The sequence below is a fragment of the Somniosus microcephalus genome, chromosome 2, assembly GCF_052327205.1.
Source record: "Somniosus microcephalus isolate GS21.2 chromosome 2, FLI_Smic_1.0, whole genome shotgun sequence".
In the NCBI taxonomy this organism is placed as follows: Eukaryota; Metazoa; Chordata; class Chondrichthyes; order Squaliformes; family Somniosidae; genus Somniosus; species Somniosus microcephalus.
The window spans coordinates 227217700-227243079 of NC_140988.1; the positions used below are offsets into that span (position 1 = coordinate 227217700).

General features: G+C 43.6%; 1 protein-coding gene across 3 annotated transcripts in view; it reads right to left on the reverse strand.

The window, feature by feature from the left end:
* The window catches only part of corin (corin, serine peptidase), a 302839-nt gene that overhangs the window by 49174 nt on the left and 228285 nt on the right, over window positions 1-25380 (reverse strand). For 2 of the 3 annotated variants that reach the window (XM_085969736.1, XM_085969744.1), the window contains exons 9-13: window positions 19670-19792; window positions 17457-17564; window positions 16888-17119; window positions 16049-16191; window positions 13582-13689 (exon numbers count right to left, since the gene is read on the reverse strand). In XM_085969736.1, the coding sequence (XP_085825862.1) occupies window positions 13582-13689; window positions 16049-16191; window positions 16888-17119; window positions 17457-17564; window positions 19670-19792 (714 nt within the window). The remainder of the gene's footprint in view (window positions 1-13581; window positions 13690-16048; window positions 16192-16887; window positions 17120-17456; window positions 17565-19669; window positions 19793-25380) is intronic. The other variant, XM_085969754.1, reaches the window with a different exon arrangement.

Consider the following 25380-nt stretch of genomic DNA (forward strand, 5'->3'; position numbering starts at 1 on the left):
TTTCCATGGCCAAAGTATTCCGAGGTCAATCTTGATGCCACAGGGTAAGAGCTCAGTGGTGTAATCTGATGGCAACAGGCCTATCAGATCACAGAATCTCTTCAAAGGAGGCATCTGCTAAAGCTCAAAGCCAAGCTGAATGGCAAAGATAGCTAGAAGTGGACTCAAGAATATCCTCCTATTGTCCAATATTTGCCCACTGCGGTTCCTCAGTCAGAGAACAGCAGCAGGGATACCTATCCTAGTTTACCTCGGGTACAGGAATATATTCAAATTCCTCAACATGACAAAACAGTATTCAGCCCTACATGCAGTCAAAGGGGGAGAAATTCATTAGCGACCATTTTGGGTCGCTAACATCACCTGGGTGCCCGGCGAAAAATAGCACCGGTGATCGGTAACTTCAGTTTTAGCGCCCCAAGAGGGAGGTGGAATGCTAATTCAAGCGCTCCACTTCCTTCTTAGAGAGCTAACCCCAAATATCGGGGCGGTGCGTTCTGCAGTGCTACGCACTGGGCCACGTAGCACTGCCGCTTGGAAGGGCTCTTCCCCTCATTAAAGGGGAGGGCCCAAGCCCACAACTCTGCGGGGCCCTACCTGGACCAGCGGGGAATGGGGTGCCATGCCAGCAGCCCATCACTCAAGAGAAGTGCCAGGCTGCCAGATCGCGGCACTGACCCCCCCTGTTCAAAGACGCAACGGGCCGTGACAAGTAAGTTGGCCAATTTTTTTTTTTTTCCCCCGCCCACCACTTTCCCTTTAGTTAGCGCCCAGTGAGCCTCCTGCCACTCTGTTCCCGCCCCCTGAATAGGTCGCTGTCATCGCGGGCCAATTTTGAAGGTAGGATGAAAACGGGGCACTGCGCATGGTAATGGAGCAGGGTGCTACCTGTTACCTGAATTTAGCGGGAGTCGTTAGTGGTGCTGCGCCCGGGTGTAAAGTCCTTTGCGCCCTGTTAGTGCCCCCGGGGGGCGCTTACGAGAGGCGTAAATGCACCGAATTTCTAGCCCAAGGTGTGAAAACAACCCAACTAACCCAAATCCTAATAGAGTCCATAGTGCTGCTTATTGAAACTCAATTCCATCCTAAGGAATAAAAACAGAAAATGCTTGAAGCACTCAACAGGTCAGGCAGCATCTGTGTAGAGAGAAACAAAGTTAACGTTTCAGGTTGATGACCTTTCATCAGACCTTTCATTCTGTTTCTCGCTCTACAGATGCTGCCTGACTTGCTGAGTATTTCCAGCATTTTCTGTCTTTATTTTGGGTTTCCAGTATCCGCAGTATTTTGCTGTTGTTTTCCATCCTAAGGAACCCTTCCAGCCATGTAAACTTGCTGGATGGCAGATGGCAAATGTTTCTACAATAGAAAACTGCAGGGTCCTGCAACAAAACTAGCAGTGATCACATTTATCATTCTACATGGCACTTATCAAAACTGGTATTTCTAAAATTTAGTTTTAACACACTGCAATTTTATCAGGTAAGAATTTTCAAGCAATTTGTGTTTACAACACATTCGACCATAGTGATCAATTGTGGAGCCATCACTGCTTAATGCAGTACTGAAGCCAGTGAGTGAGTATACTGATTCAAGAAAAATTATTTCACTAAATGGAGAACGCTTAGAATGATGATTAATAGAAGCATCTTTCTCTATACACAGAGTAAAATATACCTCCTTGTGATGAACTATAAAACCAATTTAAACATTCTGTTACCCCCACCCCACCCCCCCAAAAAAAAAATGTATTTGCCAAGTCCCCTTGAGGCATATCTTCCATTCTACATGTTGCCAGTTCATATGCTGAAAGTCAGCCTTCCTTCATGTCCCATTCTGTTCTTCCTATGGCAATAACCAGAAGGTAGCGAGAGGTAAAATGTTACTTTCATAATGCTGCATGCACCCACTCTTCCTAATTCCCACAGTGCCTCGGGTGCCTGTGCGATCTTTTCTTTGGGATAAAGGGCTATCAGTCTGATTCACCTATTCCTGTGGTGGTTTGAGTGGGATTATAGCTGATTTTCTTGATGGTCTGGTTAGCCATATGACAAATTCATTGGCTTTCCATGGTGTTCTATAATCCGTATCTCCTTTGTAATCATTTCCCTAACCATCCTTCTCCCTCCCCCGTCTCAGCAAGCTTTTTTTGCAATTTTGTTTTAAATTTCACTTCTAATTTACGGAATTTGAAATTGCAGGTGGACGGACAGAACTCAGAAATCTGACATCAGAAAAATAATCGTAAGTTCGCATTCCTGAAGGAAGCATCAATTCCTCTGGACACGTGATGTGAGAAAGACTGTATGATGTTCTTATTTAATGCACTCTAGTTACAATGTCATAGTTGTAACAGAAATTCAGTTTTAGAAATAGAATTGTCTGTAACCAATGGTGCAGCAGATGGCTTTTCATTTTATCTCAGGCAGCTCTTCAATGTAATGGGCCAGTAATTCCGGTCCCAACGCGTGAGTACGGACAGTGTACTCGCGTGGGCCCGTTGGAAGTGCCGGATTTCAGCATGCACAGCGCATGTGCGGGAAACTGGCATTTCCTCCAAGGGGTTCAGAGGTCCAACGCGTGCGCGCAGGACTCTGCGCGCACGCGTTGAACTTCCTTCTTTTTGACAGGTTTGCCCGTGTGCAAGGGCCTGAACTTTTTAGACATATAAAAAGGAGGCGTAAGGACTGGATTCTTGAAGGTAAGTGGTCTATTATTTAAAATTATAACATTTTTTCCACAGCTTTATTGTTTTTAAGGACTTTACAGTGAGGTAAGTTTATTTTTAGACCTGATTTCTTTAAAAAATAAAAAATTTCAAAAATTTGATTAATTGTTTAAAATAGTTTTTTAAAGTTATTTATAGTTTATTTAATTATTGGGATGTTTTTTAAAATGTTATTTAAAGTTAAACTAGTCTTTTGGGCGCCCATACTTTTCATGAGTTTGACAGTTCTTACTATCAAACTCATGAATGAAGTTTCCCCTTCCCTGATTGGCTGCACAGTGCTCACCTGATCCCAGCCGGCACATCGCACTAACTACGCCACTGGATCAGGCAAGCACATCGCGCCGACATCTGAACCGGGCCAGTGACAGGAATTCCAAGCAGGCCCAGGCTTCAGATGTCGGCGCGCCGGGTGAGTGCACATCGGGGGCTTGCACGCGCAGCAAGCCCCCGATCCTAATTTCTGGCCCATTATACATTTAGCCGAAGCTTCCCCATGAAAACAATAGTGCTGTGCAATTAAATAATGTTTTTATTGTCATGTGTAACATCTTGGAAAAACAGATCAATGTTAAGGTTTCAAGAAATAATAGGCTGAAAATGAAAGCATGTTAAAGCGTTCACTTTTATTCCCTGAAAAAGACTGGCATCATTTGACTTTATTTCTGCCAACAAAGCATTGTTGGGTTCGATTTTGAGTTTTGGGCAACCGACTAGATAGAACTATCAGACATAGGAAAAGTTGTATTTCCACCAGAGTTTTGTGAAACACCATTTGCATGGACATACAAAATACAGGTATTAAGCAGACTAAGAATAGGTCTGAGGTGTTAGATATAACTAGGAGGCAGGTCCATGCACATTTTAAACAGCACATTTTTAAAATTAAAATTGTTTGCAAGGACCGAGGTGAAAATGTTCCACCTTACTGCTGATCTTGAGGAATTGTTTTTTCATACCTGCATTTCCTGCATTAGAATTTAGCATAAAATGCTTTTCAAAGTAACTCACCTTTCGATCGGTACTATATTCATGAAACAATGCAACTGTGGCATTAGAGATGTCCACACACACTATATACTGGCCTAATACCATCAAGTTACACTTTCTCTCCCTAAACCTCTGGGCTCGATTTTAACTCAGGTGCGGGGAATTGTCAGGTTCCCCGAATTTGGTGTTTCCCACACGAATCTAAATGGGTCTGTGAGATTGATGGAGTTTTCACTCAATTGCCAATTGATTTCCAACGTGTGGGAAGCCTTGGCAATTGAGTATTTCCAGTCAGAAAGTCGCAGAATATGACGTCATCATTGCTGCTGCTTTTAGGGCCCACAGCAAGCTTTACTTCTTCTGTAGGCTTCCAAGCTTCACCATTGAGATGGCACAGGAGCCTGCAGGAGCAACGGCCAGCGGGAGGGCAAGAGCTGCCCCCAAATTTGATGAGGCTTCACTCCAGGCATTGCTGGATGGTGCTAGGGCCCACAGGGAGGTCCTGTTACCTTCTTCAGGGAGGAAGAGGCCTCCCAGTCAGACCAAGGCTGTGTGGCTACAGCTGGCTGGTGAAGTCAACTCCCTGGGGCTCACACGGCGCACCTGGATCCAGTGCAGGAAAAGATTCCATGACCTTCATCGCACTGGAAGAGTAAGTACTGTATGAAGTTTCCATCACCCTCAATCTGATCCCCATTGCCTTTCCTCACCAGCACTCAGCTTTAGCAATCTCTTCCTCCACATCCCACTTGATACTCACATCCATGCACCCTTACCCATTCCCTCTCTCTCTGTGCTCACATTCACATAACTATTCCACCATGCAGCCCTCACACTCCCTCTCACTCTGATGCTTTGAACACAACTGACAACACACAGGGAGGGCCCTTGGTCTTGCAACCTCACTCCATCTTTGTCTCCTTCTAAATATCTATGCTATGCAATCTCTGCATTCACTCCTTCATTCTCACTCAACCTCCACTTGTCTCCCTCATTGCAGGAAAAGAGAGCTCACAACAGGAGAGAGCGAGCCAGGACAGGAGGAGGGCTGCCCTCATTAGCCCAGCTCACCCACTGGGAGGAAGGCGTCCTGGAGATTGTCGGGGCTGACATAGATGCGGAAGTTGGGGAAGGAGAGACGGGTGCATCCCCGCAAGCTGGTGACAGAATAGTTTTCCATCTCTCTCATTGGCATTGCATGAGTTGCTGATAATGATTCTGAAGCTACATCATATGGACTTATGATCATCTGCAAAATGCAATGTGCATGTAACCTTGGCATCACATCTCTAACTTTTTCCTTGACTCCCCCACAGGACCATCGAGAGCCCCCGTCCTCAGTGTGCGGGAGGAAGAGCCTGAGATGCCATACTCCTCAGAGGAATCTGCAGCCTCTGAAGGCGCAGCGTCAGCAGAAATAAGCGCACCCAGCACCAGCGCAGACACTCGCACCTCGGTGGGACCTTCGGGACATAGAGTAGGGTTGTCACCTGGTGTATCACAGCTCGCAAGTGAGCATCAGCAGATTGTGGAGACAGGGACAGCAGTGGAGAGTCCTCGTCGGAGGGCGCAGGACTCTGCCAGCTCGGCTCAGCTGCATGTCGACCCTCTGCCTCTGGGTCCACCCGTAAGATCAGAGGTGCTGGAACTCCAGGCACAGATGCAGGAGTCTCTGGCAGGTTTTGTCTCCAGGGTCGCTGCAAGTGTGGAGCGAATGGAGGAGTCCATAGCGAACATGAGCAGAGCCTTTGTGGAGTCATTGGCGCATGAATGCATCAACACGGAAAGGATGGCTACCTACATGGAAATGATTGCTGCCTCCATGGTAAGGCTGGCTACGGTAGAGGAGAGGAGGGCTACGGCCATGGAGGAGGTTAGTCGCCAGGGTATGGAAAACATGGTGAGTGTTCAGAATGGAATGACATCTCTTGAGGAGCGATGGGCATCTATTGAACAGAGAAACCAGACCTTCATGGAAGTCCTTCTGAGTAGGACTGCCATTGCAGATACGGGTCCCCATGGCCCCCCTGATGTGCAGCAAGGTGCTGTCAAGCCACTTGCAGGCACGGAGGGGGAGCTGACCCATGAGAGGGAGGTTGGTGGCAGACCTCAAGGAAGTGGGGGTTCCTCTCCAAGCGCTCACACTTCCATGCCACTGCAGAGCCTTCGGTCAGAGCCCCGCCGGAGTCCACACCCAAGTGAGATAGACGTCTCAACCCCTGCACAGCCGCAGGAGCAGCAGACTGCTGACGAGCCCTCACAGGCTCGCCACCCCAGAGGACGCCCGCCAAAGGTGTCGAGACAGGAGCAGCAGGAAAGTGAGCAAGGGGCCTCCGCATCTGCTGAAGCCACAGGGGAACCACTATGTAGGAGCACGTGTAAGAGGAAAATAAAGCACAAATAGTCGCAAGGGTAGTCACTTGGGTGAAATGTTGTGTATTCTGTAAAAATGCCATCAGTTGTTTGTTTTGCATAAAAATTCTGATGGCAACTGCTGCAGTTGTGGCATTTGTCATTTCGCAAATGAGGCTGGAGGTCCTCTAATGCCAAGAAGGGAAGGAAAAAAAGGCCTCCCATACTTCTGGTAGATGCCTCAGTTGAGGAAGCCCTGAGTGAGGCTGGCGAGAGGGGTTTCGCAGGAGTTCACACTGGAGAAGTGTGTGAGGCTCCAACCTTCCACAGGTGTGGTTAAGCCTGGTAAAAGTTGCCCCAGGCCTGAAACAACAAAGTCCTGCCACCTGCAAATGATGGCTGATCAAATCTCCTCTTTAATGGTTGACCTGCTGCTGATAGTCAGCAAGCCAATAGTGCTCACGCCAGGTTTCACAGGCGTGATCCCCAGCAGGCGTGTTTTACGTGGGAAAAGGGTTAAACAGGCAAGGGCCTGTTAAAATGGGATTATAAAGGCCAATGAGTGCTGTTTAAGGGCCCTAAAGACCAGTCCCGCCTATTGCAGGCGGGACTGATTCGGGACCATCAGACACACCTGGGTTAAAATGGCTAGGTGTCGGGAACCAGGTGGGGGGGGGTCCCGACCCCCACACACCTCAAAGCCCGCCTGATGGCTGAGTTAAAATCAAGCCCTCTGTCTCTCTACCTCTCCCTCTCTTCCTTTAATACTCTCCTTAAAACCCACCTCTTTGACCAAGATTGTAGTCACCCCTCCTAATATCTCGTTCTTTGACTCAGCGCTAATTTTTGTCAGATTACGCTGCTGTGAAGTGCCTTGGGAAGTTTTAGTGTATTAAAGATGCTATACAAATGTGAGTTGTTGTTTTGTTCAAAAGATGCTCAAAAAACTACCAAGCTTAAGATAGGGTCCAAGATGAACAGATACTTCTTTATGCAATTTTAAAACTTTATTTGACGTCGCAATCTGCAGAATTACATTTATCCACGGTTATGCTTTGTTTTATAGGTAACAATAACTACAGGCACGACAGGCATCTATGGAGGAAAACATCCTTTTGAATTGATACTTCACTCTGTTGTAGTGAAGTCAAATGGAAACTGAGGGGTACAATCTGTCGCAACCATCTTAGATTGGCTCTGCTATAAAAAGGCCAGATGCCATGAGAATACTAGATTACACTAATGGTTTTAGAAGCTTGCTTCTTGCATATTTATAGAACAAAATCTGATGTGATATTTCTAGCTGCATAAAACCTAACTAAACTGAATTACTAACAGACGCACTGAAAGTGGGATATCGGTGAACGTAAGAAGATTTGAAGAACGATAGCTAGCGTAGTCAGTGTGCGTGACAGAAAGCTCAATGTATTGTGAGTGGGGTGGGCAAATTTCTGCCTGTCTATCAGAATACACTAAAACTAATTTTTATACAATGCTGAGATAGACAACTCGGTGCCTGATTCGTACATTTTAAATTATATTGTAATATACATTTTAAATAATGCGGGGAGAGGGGGATTTTTCACCTCTGCCAAAAACAGATGTGAAATCAGCAGCGTAGCCCCGCTGCCCGCCTGAAGCCGGTGTCAGGAGGCCCGAACCATTTTCAAATTTGGGCCTTATTTAGATGCAGCCAGCAAGCTGCGGGCGTTAAATAGGCGCTCCGTCACAACTCACTGGTTGTGGGAGGGCGGGAAATCGGCCGGCTCTTATGTTTAATGGAAGAAAATCTGGTGAGTTGTTTGACAGCATGCACGCCAACATCCCATATTGTCTGCTGTTCACTACGCTTGGGCGATACAAGTGTGTCTCGGTGCAAACCCAGGAAAACCTCCATGACGACATTCGAACAATCAATTTAATATAAATGATATATGGAACTCGTCAGCACAAATATTGCACGACAATGAATTGCCTTCTCCTTCAAAAATATTTGATTAATATGATAAATCAGACATGACACCACTTTTATCATAATCATCAATTCTATCATATACGTTAATGTAGCCAAATTTACATTTTTCATCCAAACTTGGGATGAAATAAGCACTGTTTGCAACTTGTCAGTACATAGAATCATTTCCCCGTAGCCCTGCAATTTTTTTTCCTTCAGCTACTTATCCAATTCCCTTTTGAAAGCCACAATTGAATCTGCCTCTATCACCATCTCAGGCAATGCATTCCAGATCCCAAACACTTGCTGCGTAAAAAGGTTTTTCCTCATGTCGCCTTTGGTTCTTCTGCAAATCACCTTAAATCTGTGTCCTCTGGTTCTCGACCCTTCCTCCAATGGGAACAGTTTCTCTCTATCTACTCTGTCTAGAGCCCTCATGATTTTGAACACCTCTATTAAATCTCCTCTCAACCTTCTCTGCTCTAAGGAGAACAACCCCAGCTTCTCCAGTCTATCCACGTAACTGAAGTCCCTCATTCCTGGAACCATTCTTGTAAATCTTTTCTGCACCCTCTCTAAGGCCGTCACATCCTTCCTAAAGAGTGGAACCCTGAATTGGACACAATACTTCAGTTGAGGCCAAACCAGTGTTTTATAAAGGTTCATCATAACTTCCTTGCTTTTGTACTCAATGCTTCTATTTATGAAGGTCAGGATCCCGTGTGCTTTGTTAACCACTTTCTCAAGCTGCCCTGCCACCTTCAACAATTTGTGCACATATAACCCCAGGTTTCCCTGTTCATGCACCCCCTTTAGAATTGTACCCTTTAGTTTATATTGCCTCTCCTCGTTCTTCCTACCAAAATGTATCACTTCGCACTTTTCTGTGTTAAATCTCATCTGCCACGTGTCAGCCCATTCCACCAGCCTGCCTATGTCCTCCTGAAGTCTCTCCTCCTCACTGTTCACTATACTTACAAGTTTTGTGCCATCTGCAAATTTAGAAGTTGTGCCCTGTACTCCCAAGTCCAAGTCATTGATATACATCAAGAAAAGCAGTGGTCCTAGTACTGACCCCTGGGGAACACCACTGCGTACCTTCCTCCAGTCCAAAAAACAACCGTTCACCACTACTCTCTGTCTCCTGTCACTTAGCCAATTTCGTATCCATGCTGCCACTGTCCCTTTTATTCCATTGGCTTCAACTTTGCTGACAAGCCTATTATGTGGCACTTTATCAAACGCCTTTTGGAAGTCCATGTACACCACATCAACCACATTGCCCTCATCAACCCTCTCTGTTACCTCATCAAAATCTCACATTGTGAGACTGGCTGATAAACCATTAGAGGGAGAATTTACCCTTTAACATAGCTATAGTCATTAATTCCCAGAATTTGTAACTCCCAGTATAGGTAATGACCTGAATCTTGGCACTTTCAAATATGAATTTCTCCATTAAGACATTTTTATGATGTATTTGTGCCATATAGCTTTTAAAGCAAATTTTATCTGCAGTTCTTCCCACGATAACATTATCTGAAAAGAAATTGTAACATAAACTTTATCTTTAAATGGAGATTATTTTAAATTTTAAATTTTAAAGAGCAAAAGGATTCATTTTGTATCCCATGAGTACATAGACCTGATAACTCATGAAGAACTTTGGCAGAAGTGAGTTACGGTCAGTGCCACAAATGAGATATAACTCATATCTGCAGGTCTTCACCACATATCCCGAATATGCCACGTTAGGTTTAAGTAATTAACCATTTAAGCACTGTGGATGAGTTTACTCATCTGGTGCTTTCTGACTTCAGGGGCAACACCGATGAGTGCACTCTTGCGTATTCCTCGTCCTCCTTTTGATGTGCAAAATCAAATCAAAGATTGATCCTGACACACTATGATCTAGCTAGGGCAGTCTTTTAATTGGGTAAGAAAGCATCTTTAGGGCAAAGTTTTAAGCCAGTGAGAGCTCAGTTATTCTAAACTTGCTCCCACCTCCAGAATGAAGGATGAAAGCCATAAAAAATGAAGAATCCAGGTCAGTATAGGGATGTAAACTTATTGGAGTAAAAATGACACTTCTGCACTTGACAGGTGCAACTTTCTGCCAGTTGCCTAAATGGATGGGAAGTTGAGGACTGACTAGCGCAGCAACGGAATTTTTACCCCAATGTTTTAAAGAAGAAGGTTGAAAAAGACAAATTTGGTTAAAATTGTGTTTTTAAATGTTGCTTTTCACTCAGCATTAATAATTATTGCTGATGTTTCAGGGGACAGAATTTCTGCAGGGTTTCTCACCAATCTTCCATTGAAGTTATGGTGGGAGATCGGGAGAATCCAGGTGGAAAATCTACTCAAGTATCTTTGTACAAGTGCAGTATTATTTTCAATGTTGCTGCATAAGCTAAAAACAAAACTATTTGACCCAGGGAGATAGTTGAAGCTGCTGGTAGTTTAACGCTGCCTTCACTTTGGCCTCAAGAGAAATTATTGCATTAGTGGTTCCTGACACACGAATTTCCGGTTTCTGCCGACAACCCCAATGTAAATTCACTTAGACCTTCAAACCAGTTAAAGCTATTTTTTCTAATCTTGTGGTACTGATCATAAATATTTCGGCCTCATTTTCTTGGATTATACCACCCGTTTCAGAAGGAGAAGGCCTTTTAGAGGACACTTCTCCCTCTCTTTCCTCAGTTAGGTCTCGCTCACTCTGAGGCCTAACATTGAAACATGCTGGAAGATCTTCAGAGCTTGTCTGCCCCCTTTAAATAATCATGGTGTGGAGATGCCGGTGTTGGACTGGGGTGGACAAATGTAAGAAATCACACAACACCAGGTTATAGTCCAACAGCTTTATTTGAAATCACAAGCTTTCGGAGCGCTGCTCCTTCGTCAGGTGACTTCACCTGACGAAGGAGCAGCGCTCCGAAAGCTTGTGATTTCAAATAAAGCTGTTGGACTATAACCTGGTGTTGTGTGATTTCTTACCCTTTAAATAATGCTTTTCTTCTGATGCTGCAACACCGCCAACCTCCCTCTCACTCACGGTGGTGGGCTCCCTTCCTGGTGGCAGGGATTCCACTAGGAGCCCACCCTGCATGCTTAAACAGCCTTGACCTAGGAAATTGGGTTGGGGTCACAGCAGGGTCAGGTGGCAGGCAGAAGTCCTGCCCTGGCCCTTCTCTGGCAGAGAAACTGCTCCTGCGGAAAGTCCAACCCTTATTGTCATATGCAAATGTTGTTCCTTTTATCTTTAACTGCCTGGCACACAAATCAAGGGAATTCCAAACCATTTAACAACCAATCTAAATTTTCTCTTTTAGCATTTTACGAGATAAAATATAATAGCAGATGGCGCTGCTGTGGTCCTGACCAGTAATGCAGGGGCAGATGCAGGTTCAAGCCCAACTCCACTCAGTTCCTAATCTGAGTCACAGTGAGCAGGAGGTGCCAAGCAGTGGCTGTGATGGCTCTCAACATGAGAGAGAAAATCAGAACAGAAATGTATGCCGGGGGGTCCCTGATACCTTCAGGGGCATTGGTGGCAGTCCGGGAGCAGGCGGTGTGCCCACCCTATTGGCTGCAGCATATCAAGCCTGGTGAATGATGAACAAAAAAGAGAAAAGTTACAGAAAAAGAGTTGAAAACTGACTCAGAAAAATGCTCCTGTGAAGAAAAAAATTAAAAAGCACTACCAGACACCTTGGTTGTTTTCCGTAGCATTTGCAACATCAGTGTACTATTAAAGCAGGTGGAGTGAGAAAGAGAACTGGGCATTCTAGTGCAGAGATCTCTGAAGGTTCATGAACAATGTCGTGAAGCGAATAGGGTGTTGGGGTGCATTTATAGGACAATTGACTGTAAGACAAAGCATACTATTTTGTCCTTGTACAAGACCTTGGTCAGGCCTCTGTTAGAATACTGTGCCCAGTTTTGATCTCCTCACATGGTGGGTAATATTGAGGCTTTGGAAAGGGTGCAGATGAGGGTCACTGGACTAATTCCCAGTTTAAAGCATCTTAGTTATCAAGATAGGCTAAAAGAGCTGGGACTTTACACTTTAAAGAAGTGTAGACTTAGGGCTGATCTGATTGAGGTTTCTAAGATGATAAAGGGAATATTTTGTCTTCCAGTTGATAGTTTGTTCCAATTAAATAGGCTCGGGAGGACCAGGGGTCACAATTTTAAGTTGTATAAGGCCAGATCTAGGTTAGATATCAGGAGGTGGTTCATTTCCCAGAGAATAGTGAACCTCTGAAACAGTCTGCCAGCACGTGCAGTGGACGCCAATTCGCTGAATTCCTTCAAGCGAGAGCTGGACCTGTTTCTGGCTGAGGTGGAAATCACTTCGTAAAAAAGGTAGGTACTGCATAGAATTATCAGGGCCAGAGTGATCTCCTGGACTAGTTTTGATCGCCCAGAAGGTTGGAGAAGAATTTCCGAGATTATTTTCCCCAAATTGGCCTAGATTTTTACCTGGTTTTTCATCTTTTCCAGGAGATCACGTGGTTTTGGGTGGAGTGGAGAGTGTAAATGTTGTGATACACAAGGTATCACAATTGTATGGGACAGGCTGGATGGACCAGAAGGTCTTTTCCTGTCCATCATTGTCCGTATGTTATCTTGTTAAAAATGTAAATCATCATTTTTGCTGGAAAATGCTGGATTATGGGGAATGACGATGTAAAAAACTATGGAGTCAGATTGATTCAACTAGTTTCTAAAACTGACTGCTTCATGCGTCAGACTCCTAATATACTGCCTGCAGTAGAAAGCAGACAAGCTTGTGTACTGATTGTTACTAGGAGCTGCTTGTTTGTTGATTGTTCTGGTGCTTACATTATCAACAGCGCCCTGACAAGTTATCAGTTTAGTGACACCAGTGTAACGCAGATTAACTATTTGAAATCTGCTTCTGCAGAAACATCCCCATTTACAATAAACTTTTCAAAGTCTTCTTAAAGGTCAAGTGGAGAATACATTTTTTAAGAAGGTTTGTCCTCATCAAGATGAGCAGTGTTATTACGACAGAATAGAACTCTTCCCATTTCATGCACACAGTGTCAGCATCAAGCACTCCCAGATCAGGTATAGCACAGGCAGATGCAAAGTAAAGCGCCCTCCGCACTGCCCCAACACCACCCCTCAACTCCAGCCTCAGAGGAGCAGACCCGGCTACAGCAGTGTGACATTTTTCCATTTCTCACACCAGCCATTCTCTGACCTCTCTGAGTGTGATTGCCAATAAGTATTGAATTAGGGATAGTTTTGTGCTGCAGGTCCATATCCATTAGGAACTAGATTAAGACTGCCCAAACTCAATTCATGTAGGAAACTCTTATAGACAGAAGGCAGAGGAGATATTAATCCTATCAGTCTGGACTGGATTTCAACTTGGGTCCCGGAGAGGAACACCCAGCTTCTGCACCCAGTTCCCTCTACAAAAAATATCATATTTCATGTATAGCCCTTGCAAAAATGTTGTTGTACTCTGCTGGGAAATGTGACAAAGGACCTTCACAGAAGGGAATTAAGTAACACCTACCACATTCTTCCTCATCACTAAAATCGTCACAGTCTGGTCGTCCATCACACCTCTTTGATGCCAAGACACATCTCCCTGAGTTGCACGTGAAATGACTTGGGGAGCACTCTGTCAATAGAATATTAAATCATTCTGTAAATGCACTTTCATTACATCAGGTGAGGATAGTTATACTTGAAACACCTGATAAACTTTAGATGCAGGCAGGCAGATTATTTCTACCCATTATAATACCACGTTCATTAATATTAAATTAAGTTATCGGGAATTAATACTTGTTGTGAATTTATAGTTAAATGGGGAAGTATAAACCGTGAGGAGCTATTTACATCAACTGTCGATATGGAGACCTACATCTCTCCCAGTTTTGTTTGAGGCTGCAAGGTATGAGGCTCACTTAATGATTTCATTTAAAGCAGAATATCTGAATCAATTCATTGCATGTATTCACTGAATAGTTTAAGATCTCCTGATACCTACACTGAATCAAAGCCACCTCAATATAAAACCCACTGGGGTTGCTTTCAGTGCAGGTCAGAGTCCCTTCAAACATAAATATGACAACTTGTTGCAGAAAGTAACCAGACAGATTTCTTGAAGTTATTTGAAGTCATTCTGAGAACCAATCCACGATCAGGAATTTGTCTTTAGAATTTTTAAGTGGCTGCTGACTGTTTACCTACTTCCACCGCCATAACATTGCCCGCCTCATCCCCTGCCTTAGCCCATTTGTTGCTGAAACACTTATCCATGCTTTTGTCACCTCCAGACTCAGCTATTGCTATACTGTCCTGGCCGGCCTCAGATCCTCCACCCTCCATGAACATCCAAACCCTTCTTCCTGCATCCTAAGGCCTTAGAAAGGGTGAAGGCCTTAGAGAGGGTGCAGAAAAGATTCACAAGAATGATTCCAGGGATGAGGGACTTCAGTTACGTGGATAGACTGGAGAAGCTGCAGCTGTTCACCTTAGAGCAGAGAAGGTTGAGAGGAGATTTAATAGAGGTATTCAAAATCATGAGGGGTCGAGACAGTGAAATTGTTCCCATTGGCGGAAGGGTCGAGAACCAGAGGACACAAATTCAAGGTGATTGGCTAAAGAACCAAAGGCGACATGAGGAAAAACTTTTTTACACAGCGAGTGGTTCGGATATGGAATGCACTGCCTGAGAGGGTGGTGGAGGCAGACTCAATCGTGACTTTCAAAAGGGAATTGGATAAGTACCTGAAGGAAAGAAATTTGCAGGGCTACGGCGAAAGGGCGGGGAGTGGGACAAGTTGAAGTGCTTGAGTTGGCACGGGCTCGACAAGCCTCCTTCTGTGCTGTAACCATTCTATGATTCTATTCTAACCCGCACCAAGTCCTGCTAACCCAACACCCCTGCACTTGCTGATATACATGGGTTCCCCAATCCACCCAATTTAAAATTCTCATCCTCCTGTTCAAATCCTTTCATGGTCTCACCCCTTCCTATCGATGTGACCTCCTCAAGTCCTACAACCCTCCAAGAACTCTGCATTCCTCAAACCATGGCCTCTTGTGCATTCCCCACTCCATTCATCCCACAATTGCCACCTGTGCCATTAGCCATCCAGGCACAAAGCTCAGGAATTACCTCCATAATCCTCTCCACCGCTCTCTCCTCCTTTCAGACCCTCCTTAAAACCTACTTCTTTGACCAAGCTTTTAGTCACTCCTCCTAATATCTCCTTCTTTGGCTCAGTGCCAATTTTTGTCTGATTATGCTTATGTGAAGTGCCTTGGGATGTTTTAGTATGCTATACAAATGCAAATTGTTGTTTTGTTCAAAAGATGCAACTACCAAACTTAAGACAAGATGAATCGAAGCTTCATTGTGCATTTTATAAATGCAAGTTGGCTCTTGTTGCTGTAGTAAATGTGCTGTGCAGGGTCCCAAGCTTCATCCATAATTGGTGCGGAATTGATTGACCCCACCTGGGGCAGGTATAGGTGTGCCTGGGTTAGACAGAGGAAAATCAGCTCGGGTTCGAACTCTGGATCCCACCTTATGACCTCCACTGGAAAGGGTAGATGATGGTGACACACAATTTCCATCTTCATTATTTGGGCGGTACTCTGGTGAAGCAGCTTGCCTGCCCGCTATAGAACCTGTCTGATTGTCATTCCATTTGAAATCAAAGGAATGAAAATCGAATGGGTTCTATAACGGGGTGGGGTGAGGGGGAGGGAGACGGTGATGTGCTCAGCCAGATTACTGCCCGTGTGGTGGAGATGAAAATTTACCCCTCACTGTTTAAACTTACAGACAAAGAATGACCATTTGGGGGAGTTACTGAGGTCAGCTGACACCCAAGGAACTTTACCCCAGTAAGAGCCAGCTTCTTCAGGAGAGAAAATAGATGCAGTTTAAGAGTGAGACTAAAAGTAGAATTATAGTATAGCTGCAACTTAATGTTATTCTTTAAGCCTACAAGGTCAATACTCACCTCCCACATTCTCATCAGGCATCAGACATGTCTTGTCAGCGGTTTCCCTGGGGAACTGTCTGCAGTCTGTGTCCTCTGGCCACTGCAGTCCAACCATGCTCAGTACCGTCTCACAGTGTTCCTTGGAGTCTTCACAGAGGGATCTTATTAGAATAATAAAACAAAAATATTTAACATTAATTCAAATGTTATAAAATGGGAGAATAACTGATTACATATAAAATAAGAGTGCTTTTCCCATGAAAAATAATGGAGGAGAGACTTATTTAACACCAAATGAGATTGTGTGTTTTTTCCTGTTATTAGTTGGATACAGTGGCTCCCAAAAGCTTGCCCTAGATACAGTTTTAATGGAAAATAGGAACAGGACATTTGGTTAATCAAGTCTGTTCTGCCACTTTATTAGTCATGACAGCGCTTCCTTTACTCCCTATCCCTTAACGCTCGTACTTCCCAAGTATCCCTTAACGCTTGTACTTCCCAAGTATCTATATGCCTCAATTGATGAAGAAAATTAAAGGTATGTAGAAATGTATTACTATGAAATCTTCTGGTGTCAAGCAAATCGATTTTGCTGATACAATAAATGCTAGGTGCGTCCATATCTGTTACATGTTGCTTTATTCACCCCAGCATTTTGAATAGACCATGAATGACTGTACTGTGGCAGTCTTGGATTGTGGTTGTGAGAAAAATATCTGGTGAAACCTACAAAAGCAATCTACTCTAATTGGATTATTGCAGGAATTTTTTGCTAAAATTCTTGACTGAAACAGTGCTCTCCATCAGTCCTGCTTACCAATAAGTATTTTTCGAATAGAGAAGACACTCTGCATTACCTGCAAGGTGGGACCCGTTGATTAGTCTCATGGTCACACTTTGGTACAAGAATGGTGCATGCAAAGAACATGAGGTACTTGTAACAATTAGTCTGAACGAGGGTGGGAAAGAGTGAAAATTCCCAGCTGATGGATGCCTCCTTCTGGTTCCGGTGGCCCAGGTAGTTAGGGTAGATGGTGGAGTTGTACGGCTGATTCATACAGAGCTCAAGATTTATGGGCTCACATTTACCTGCAAGAGGGAAGAACATTTAAATGGATTTTCTTGCAAGATACTCACATTTTAAGTTGTTGATTTTGGCAAAGTGGATGTAAACTAAACGTTAGACATACCAACTAGATTTTGTTTGTGAGATAAAAATAATATCAAGACATGCCATCTCTAAAATGAAACCAGGTTCTGTAGTGCTTTATTACAACATTGTGTGATTCACTGGCGCGATGGACACATTTTGCAACCTTTATTTGTACTCGTGGTCAAAAGTAAGTAAACGTTGGTTGAGTGGTGTAGCACTGTGATCTATGCAGCTTTCGGAATAATTTGATCCAACAGCACTGGTCTAACTTACTGCAGTTTATTTTACTGTTTTGAGCTGCACAACTAGAGCTTCCATTGCACGTGTCAGTACAGGAATTTTCAGCACAGGATAAATCACCTTCCTTACAAGGGCTCTGATCTGCTGGAGCAAACAGAAAACACAAATGTGATTACTGTTTTTAATTCTCCTCCTTCCCAAAGTAGGTCCTTGTGCATCCTTTATCAGGAGGTCAAGTTGGTCAAGCCCAACCATAGTCCATGCTGCACTTGGGTCAACCAATCTCAAGTCAACCTTTAACAGCACAAGAAAGGATCCCTATTTTCCCCTTGTCATTTCAAGTGGCTTTCCAGGGTTGGGCAGCTTAAGATTGTCTTGCGGAATAGCCTGAAACACTAACTATCAGCACATCAGAATATTCATTTACAGCAGAATATCTGAATCATTACAGGGTACAGTAGTATAGTGGTTATATTACTGGACTAGTAATCCAGAGGTCTGAACTAATGATCTGGAGACGTGAGTTCAAATCCCACAACAGCAGCTGGGAAATTTAAATTCAGTTAATTAAATCAATTGACTTGGATAGAGAACTGGTTGGCAGACAGAAAGCAAAGAGTTGGAATAAACGGGTCTTTTTCCGAGTGGCAGGCAGTGACTAGTTGGGTACCACAGGGATCGGTCCTTGGACCCCAGCTATTCACAATATATGTTAATGATCTAGACGAGGGAACTAGATGTAATATCTCCAAGTTTGCAGACGACACAAAGCTGGGTGGGCATGTGTGCTGTGAGGAGGATGCTGAGAAACTCCAGTATGATTTGGACAGGTTGGGTGATTGGGCAGAAGCATGGCAGATGCAATTTAACGTGGATAAATGCGAGGTTATCCACTTTGGTGTCAAAAACAGGAAGGCAGATTATTATCTAAATGGCAATAGATTGGGAGAAGGGGAAGTGCAACGAGACCTGGGTGTCCTTGTGCACCAGTCGCTGAAGGTAAGCATGCAGGTGTAGCAGGCGGTTAAGAAGGCAAATGGTATGTTGGCCTTCGTAGCGAGAGGGTTTGAGTACAGGAACAAGGACGTCTTGCTGCAGTTGTACAGGGCCTTGGTGAGGCCACATCTTGAGTATTGTGTGCAGTTTTGTTCGCCTTATCTGAGGAAGGATGTTCTTGCCATGGAGGGAGTGCAGCGAAAATTCACCAGGCTGATACCTGGGATGGCAGGAATGATGTATGAGGAGAGATTGGGTCGATTGGGCTTATACTCGCTGGAGTTTAGAAGAATGAAAGGGGATCTCATTGAAACTTATAAAATTCTAACAGGACTAGACAGACTAGATGCCGGAAGGATGTTCCCAATGGTCGGGGAGTCCAGAACCAGGGGTCACAGTCTAAGGATAAGGGGTAAGTCATTTAGGACAGAGATGAGGAGGAATTTCTTCACCCAGAGAGTGGTGAACCTGTGGAATTCTCTATCACAGAAGGCAGTAGAGGCCAATTCATTAAATATATTCAAGGAGTTAGATATATTTCTTAAGCCTAAAGGGATCAAGGGATATGGAGAGAAGGCAGGAACAGGGTACTGAATTTGGACGATCAGCCATGATCTCATTGAATGGCGGAGCAGGCTCGAGGGGCCGAATGGCCTACCCCTGCTCCTATCTTCTATGTTTCAATTTGGAAAAAATATCCTAATACGCACAAAAAATCATAGCAAATTCTAACTTTGAAAACAAGATATTTACACAGTCTAAACTATAGGAGATAATTAACAGATTAATATTCCCAATAGTGCAATATACTAAATCATAACAGAAACAGGCTTCCATAGAAAGCAACTGGAAAAAAATGTTTTTACATACTTACAATATTTTAGTATTTTTTTGTTTATTTAGGAAAAGTCGTAAAGGTAACAACATTGATTGTTTTAGTTAACTCTGGAGATTTAATCTCCTTTGCAAGGGTACAAAAGAATTTTACACAAATGTGTTAACCAGTGCGCCACTGAAGCAAATTAAACCCCCTCAAGTCAACTAAAATGACTTCTTCCACAAGCACTAAAGTCTCTTCTGCACAATGATTATTAATTTGGTTGGCTTTAGAATCAATTACATTTCATCGCAGAACCATTTAATTTGTCAGGATTAAATTCTGGTTTACTGCATGATTGAATTCCTCCTTTCAAGTTGTAGGAATTCCAGCTTCCTCAATTGTTTGTATTGAATTAAGAAGAATTACAAACCATGAGATTTGGAACAGTTTTGTTCATCACTCCAGTCTTCACAGTCATTTTCACCATCACAGTGGAAAATGCTTGGAATACATCGGCCATTACCGCATTCCATCAGACCCTGGCTCTTGCAAGCTGGAAAACAATTTTAATTATTTAAAAATGTTAAAATATTATATTAAAATGAATTTATTTTTAACAGCATTTAAAGACCCTTTGTTCCAATGTGAAATAGAGTGAGAAGTGAACTCCTGCATGAATATGAATGAGATCTCACACTGGTCAACAAGTGTCCACTGTGATGCAAGAAGTATATACAGTGCTGAAGGAAATGCCAGGACATAAAAGACACTGTTGATAGCTTCACTAAAGAAAAGATGTATTGGAGCTAGATGACTGATAGGACTGTAGGGAACTATCATGGACTCTGGGTGTAGCTGAAATGTGCAGCATGCCTGGTTAGATCATTTCAAAGGGAATTCAGAACTATTTCTTTAAGGAAATGAAGAACACCAGGCTAAAGAACTACAAGGAAAAGGAAATGGTACTGAAAATAATTTGTACAACACCAGGTATATAAACCACCAAGCTCTGATGACATGCACCCTAGGATGCTGAAATAAGTCAGACAGGAGACAGGAATTTTTCAATCCTCCTTAAATATGTAAATTGTGCTATAGGACTGGAGAGTAGTTAATGTAATGTCCGAGGATAAACTGGGTAACTAGAGAGCATTTAGTCTAATTTAAGTTGTGGACAAACTCTGAGAATTTAGATTCTTTAGAATTTAGGAGATAAAATTAGTGAGCATTTAGAAGTGCATGGATTAATCAAAGACAGCCAGCATGGATTTGTTAAAGGCAAATTGTGCTTTACACATTTAATAGAGCTTTTTGAAGAAGTGACTAATTGGAGAGATAAAGGGAATGCATTAGATGTAGTACATATGACGTTTCAGAAGGCTTTTGATAAGATGTCTCACAAGAGCCTTGTTAGAAAAATAAGATGAAATGCAGCAGGTGGGTAGTAAATTGGTTGATGGACAGGAAACAAACTGTTGGGGTTAATGGGTGTTGTCAAGAAAGATTAGAAGTGATGTACCCCAGGTGTCAGTGCTAGGTCTACTTTTGTTCTTGGTACATATAAATGACTTGGGCATACGGAGTACATATCGAAATTTGCTGACAACACAAAAGCAGTAAGTTCAGTAAAGAATGAAGAGAACTGTAAAATACTTCAGGATGACAGACAGGTTAGCAGAACGGGTAGACAGGTGGCAAACGCAATTTCATGTGGAGAAGTGTGTGATAATACATTTTGGAGGAAAAACAAGGAATGGGAGGTACACTCGATGGAAAAATGCTGGAGTGTGTGGAGCAACAAATCGATCTAGGGGTTCAAATACATAATTGTCTCAGTGTGATTGCAGGTCGATGAAGGCATAATAAAAAGGCCAACAGCATTTTGGATTTTATAAATGGCTTTCATACAGTACAGGAATAACGAAGTAGTGATAAGTTTGTAGGAAACATTAGTTAGTCACAGTTAGAGTATTGTGTGTAGTTTTGGGTGCCCCATTATAGAAAGGACATTAAAGCCAAAGAGAGTGTAGATTCAATAGTATGATGGCAGGGATGGAAAAATATAGTTACGAGAGCAGTCTTGAGATATTGGGACTATTTCCACTGGTGTAGAGAAGGCTAAGAAGAGATATATTAGAGGTTTTTAAATTATGAAGCGTTTTGATAGAGTGATTAGTGAAAGACTATTTTCTCTGGTCAGTGCCAAAGGGTCATCAACTTAAAATTGTCACTAAGAGAGTATGGAGAGAGGTTAGAAGAAATGTCTTTGCACAGAGGGCTTTTGGACATTGAACATTGCCACACAGAGTGATTTAAAGAGAGAGGAGTAAATATTTAAAGAGAGAAAGACTTGCATTTATATAGGCCTTTCATGACCAGCGGACGTCTCAAAGCGCTTTACAGCCAATGATGTACTTTTGAGGTGTAGTCACTGTTGTACTGTAACACGGCAGCCAATTTGTGCACAGCAAGCTCCCACAAACAGCAACGTGAAAATAACCAGATAATCTGTTTTTGTTATGTTGGTTGAGGGATAAATATTGGCCAGGACACCGGGGATAACTCCCCTGCTCTTCTTCGAAAGGAAGTATTGAAGTAATATTTGAAGCCGAGGAAGATATAGGGCTATGGGGAGAGAGTGAGGCCATAAGATTAGTACTGGACTTGTCTAGCAGAGTCAGCACAGACATGATGAGCCAAATGGCCTCCTTCTAAGCTTCTAAGGACCTCATTTTCAGTAGTTATCTGAAAGATAGCCAGAGTATAATTGTAAAAGTCTACAAGCTCTGTGAAGCTGTCAAACACTGACATTCTCTGTAGTTTGATGAGTTCTTGTGTTCAGGACTCATCAAACCTTTCAACTTTGTCGATTTCAGATGGCTGTTGGTTCAGAGGATCCAACAGCTAGTCTGTGAAATCGACAATGAGGATGTCAGGTCTCCCGATCCAGAGAGGATAAAGGCTGTAGGAAGAAAACAAGGTAAGTGAATGTTTTTTTACACTTATCACTCATCTTACATACTTATCACTCCACACTTGCATCCATCACTCACCTCTATATCTTAGTTCCAGGTGCCTCCGACCACCATAGACCTCCTTCACGTCTCCTCCAACCCGGCGGAGTTCTCCGAGGTCGGGAAACCTTCACCTGTGAAGGTAAAATGGCACTAATCCTTTTTTCTGCCTGTTAACTACCTGTTAACAGGCAGTTAAAAGTATTTCATGCCTTTCCCGCCTCCAGGAGACGGGACCCAAAGCAGCACATCTTCCCGCCTCCTGGCAAAAGGGCACGGAGGCGGGATGGGGGCGGGTTTGTCATCCGCCCCCACTTTCTGCTACTTTACCAGCAGGCCCGCCTCCTCGGGGCTTGGAAAATCCAGCCCTCTGTGTACAAGCTCTTAGCAAAATGTTTAATTATGGTGAAAAATAGACAAAATATTTATTGTAAAATGGTGGCTGACTAGGAATGTCTGCCATTTACTATGACTGAACAAGCAGCCAGAATAGTGTTTGATGCCTGATTCTATTTGCTTTCGTTGCTTAGACTCAAAATGTGCAACTCAGACCACAACCGCTATATTCAGCAAAATGCTGCTGATCACTTAACGGCTGCTAAAAAACCCACCCACCAGCAAACTGAGCTTGACTCTTTTGGTAGCATTCTCACCTCTGAGTTAGGAGGTTGGCAGTTCAAGCCCTAGTCTCTCAATGAGATCATGGCCGATCTTCTGCCTCAACTCCATTCACCAGCCCTATTGCCATATCCCTTGATGCCTTTACTAGTCAGAAATCTAGCGACTTCTGTTTTGAATATACCCAATGACTAAGGGCTGGATTTTCCTAAGCCCCTGGAGTCGGGTTGGAGGCGTGCGGGCGATAAAAATCGGAGATCCGGGGGTCCCGACTCCAACCCGCCTCCATGTCAATTTCATAGGAGTCGGGTTCCCGACAAGTGCTGGAACCCGACTCCCAGAGGCGGGAAGGGATTAAAGGCAATTAAACTGCCTGTTAACAGGTAGTTTTTTGCCTATTCGCGATTTTTATTGCTGGTTTGTGGGCTTCCCGACAGCTCCAAACCACGAAAAGTTTTCGAGGCGGGACGTGGGTCTGAGGTCTTGGAGGGGTCGAGATGCCCAGTGTTCAGGTGAGTGAGGGATGCAGGAGTGCAAAGGTAAGTGTGTTTTGCAAGTGTTTAAATAAGTTTAACTTACTTTTACTTACCTTTACAAGAGTCCTGCATTCCGGTGTCGGGAGTCGGCTGCAAGAACCACAGAAGCTCCGATTTTTAAAAAAAAATCAGCTTCTTTGTTTCTACAGCAAAATGATTTTAAAGTTATCCTGAGAAAGGACTGAGGCTGAATTAGCAGTTTTTCAGTGCTTGACAGCTTCAAACAGCTGTTAAACACTGATATTTCATGTGCCAAAAGCTTTTGACAGATGAAATGTCAATCTCTGACGTCACCTGTTGCCGGGTGGCCCTTAATTGGCCTGCTGAGCCCACAGGGCGGGCTCAACAAGGTCAATCAGAGGAAAATCCAGTGGGTTGGCCACATCTCCATGGAGGCGGGACAACAAGCCCGAATGTGGGTTTCCCACCTCCAACCCGCCCCCGTAGCAAAATCCAGCCCTAAGCCTCCACAGCTCTCTGGGGTAGAGAATTCCAAAGATTCACCACCCTCTGTGTGAAGAAATTTCTTCTCATCTCAGTCTTGAATGGCCTACCCTTTATCTTGAGGCTGTGGCCCCTGGTTCTAGACTCCCCAGCCAAGGGAAACATTCTCCCAGCATCCACCCTATCAAGCCCTGTAATAATTTTGTATGCTTCAATGAGATCCCCTCTCATTCTTCTGAATTCAAGAGAATACAGGCCTAGTTTACTCAATCTCTTCTCATACGACAGTCCCGCCATCCCAGGAATCAATCTCGTGAACCTTCGTTGCACTCCCTCTATGGCAAGTATATCCTTCCTTAGGTAAGGAGACCAAAATTTTACACAGTACTCCAGGTGTGGTCTCACCAAGGCCCTATATAATTGGAGTAAGATGACTTTACTCTTGTACTCCAATCCTCTTGCAATGAAGGCCAGCATACCATTTGCCTTCCTAATGGCTTGCTGCACCTGCACATTCACTTTCAGTGACTCATGTACAAGGACACCGAGGTCCCTTTGAGCATCTGCATTCCCCAATCTTTCACCATTTAGGAAATACTCTGCCTTTCTGTTTTTTCTACCAAAGTGAATAACTTCACATTTATCCACATTATATTCCATCAGCCATGTTCTCGCCCACTCACTGAGCCTGTCGAGATCCCCTTGAAGCTTCTTCACATCCTCTTCACAACTGACACTGCCAGCTAGCTTTGTATCATCAGCAAATTTGGAAATGTTACATTTAGTCCCCTCATCCAAATCATTGATATAGATTGTGAATAGCTGGGGCCCAAGCACCGATCCTTGCGGTACCCCACTAGTCACAGCCTGCCATCCTGAAAAAGACCTGTTTATCCCTACTCTTTGTTTTCTGTCTGTTAACCAATTCTCAATCCATGTTCGTATATTACCCCCAATTCCATGTGCCCTAATTTTTTTCACCAACCTCTTGTGTGGGACATTAGCAAAGGCCTTCTGAAAATTCAGATATACTACATCTACCGGTTCCCCTTTGTCTACTCCACTAGTTACATCCTCAAAGAACTCCAATAGATTTGTCAAACAGGATTTCCCTTTCATAAATCCAAGTTGACTCTGCCCAATCTTACTATTAGTTTCTAAGTGCCCAGTTATTGCATCCTTTAGACTAGATTCCAGCATTTTCCCAACTACTGATGTGAGGCTAACAGGTCTGCTGTAGTTCCCCGTTTTCTCTCCCTCCTTTCTTAAATAGTGGGGTTACATTTGCTATCCTCCAATCTGCAGAAACCGTTCCAGAATCTATAGAATTTTGGAAGATGACAACCAATGCCTCCACTATCCCAATGGCCACCTCTTTCAAAACCCTAGGATGTAGGTCATCCGGTCCTTGGGATTTATCGACTTTTAGTCCTATTAATTTTGCTAGTACTGTTTTTTTACTAATAATTTCTTTAAGTTCCTCATTCTCACCACACCCTTGGTTTTCTCGTATTTCTGGGAGGTTTTTT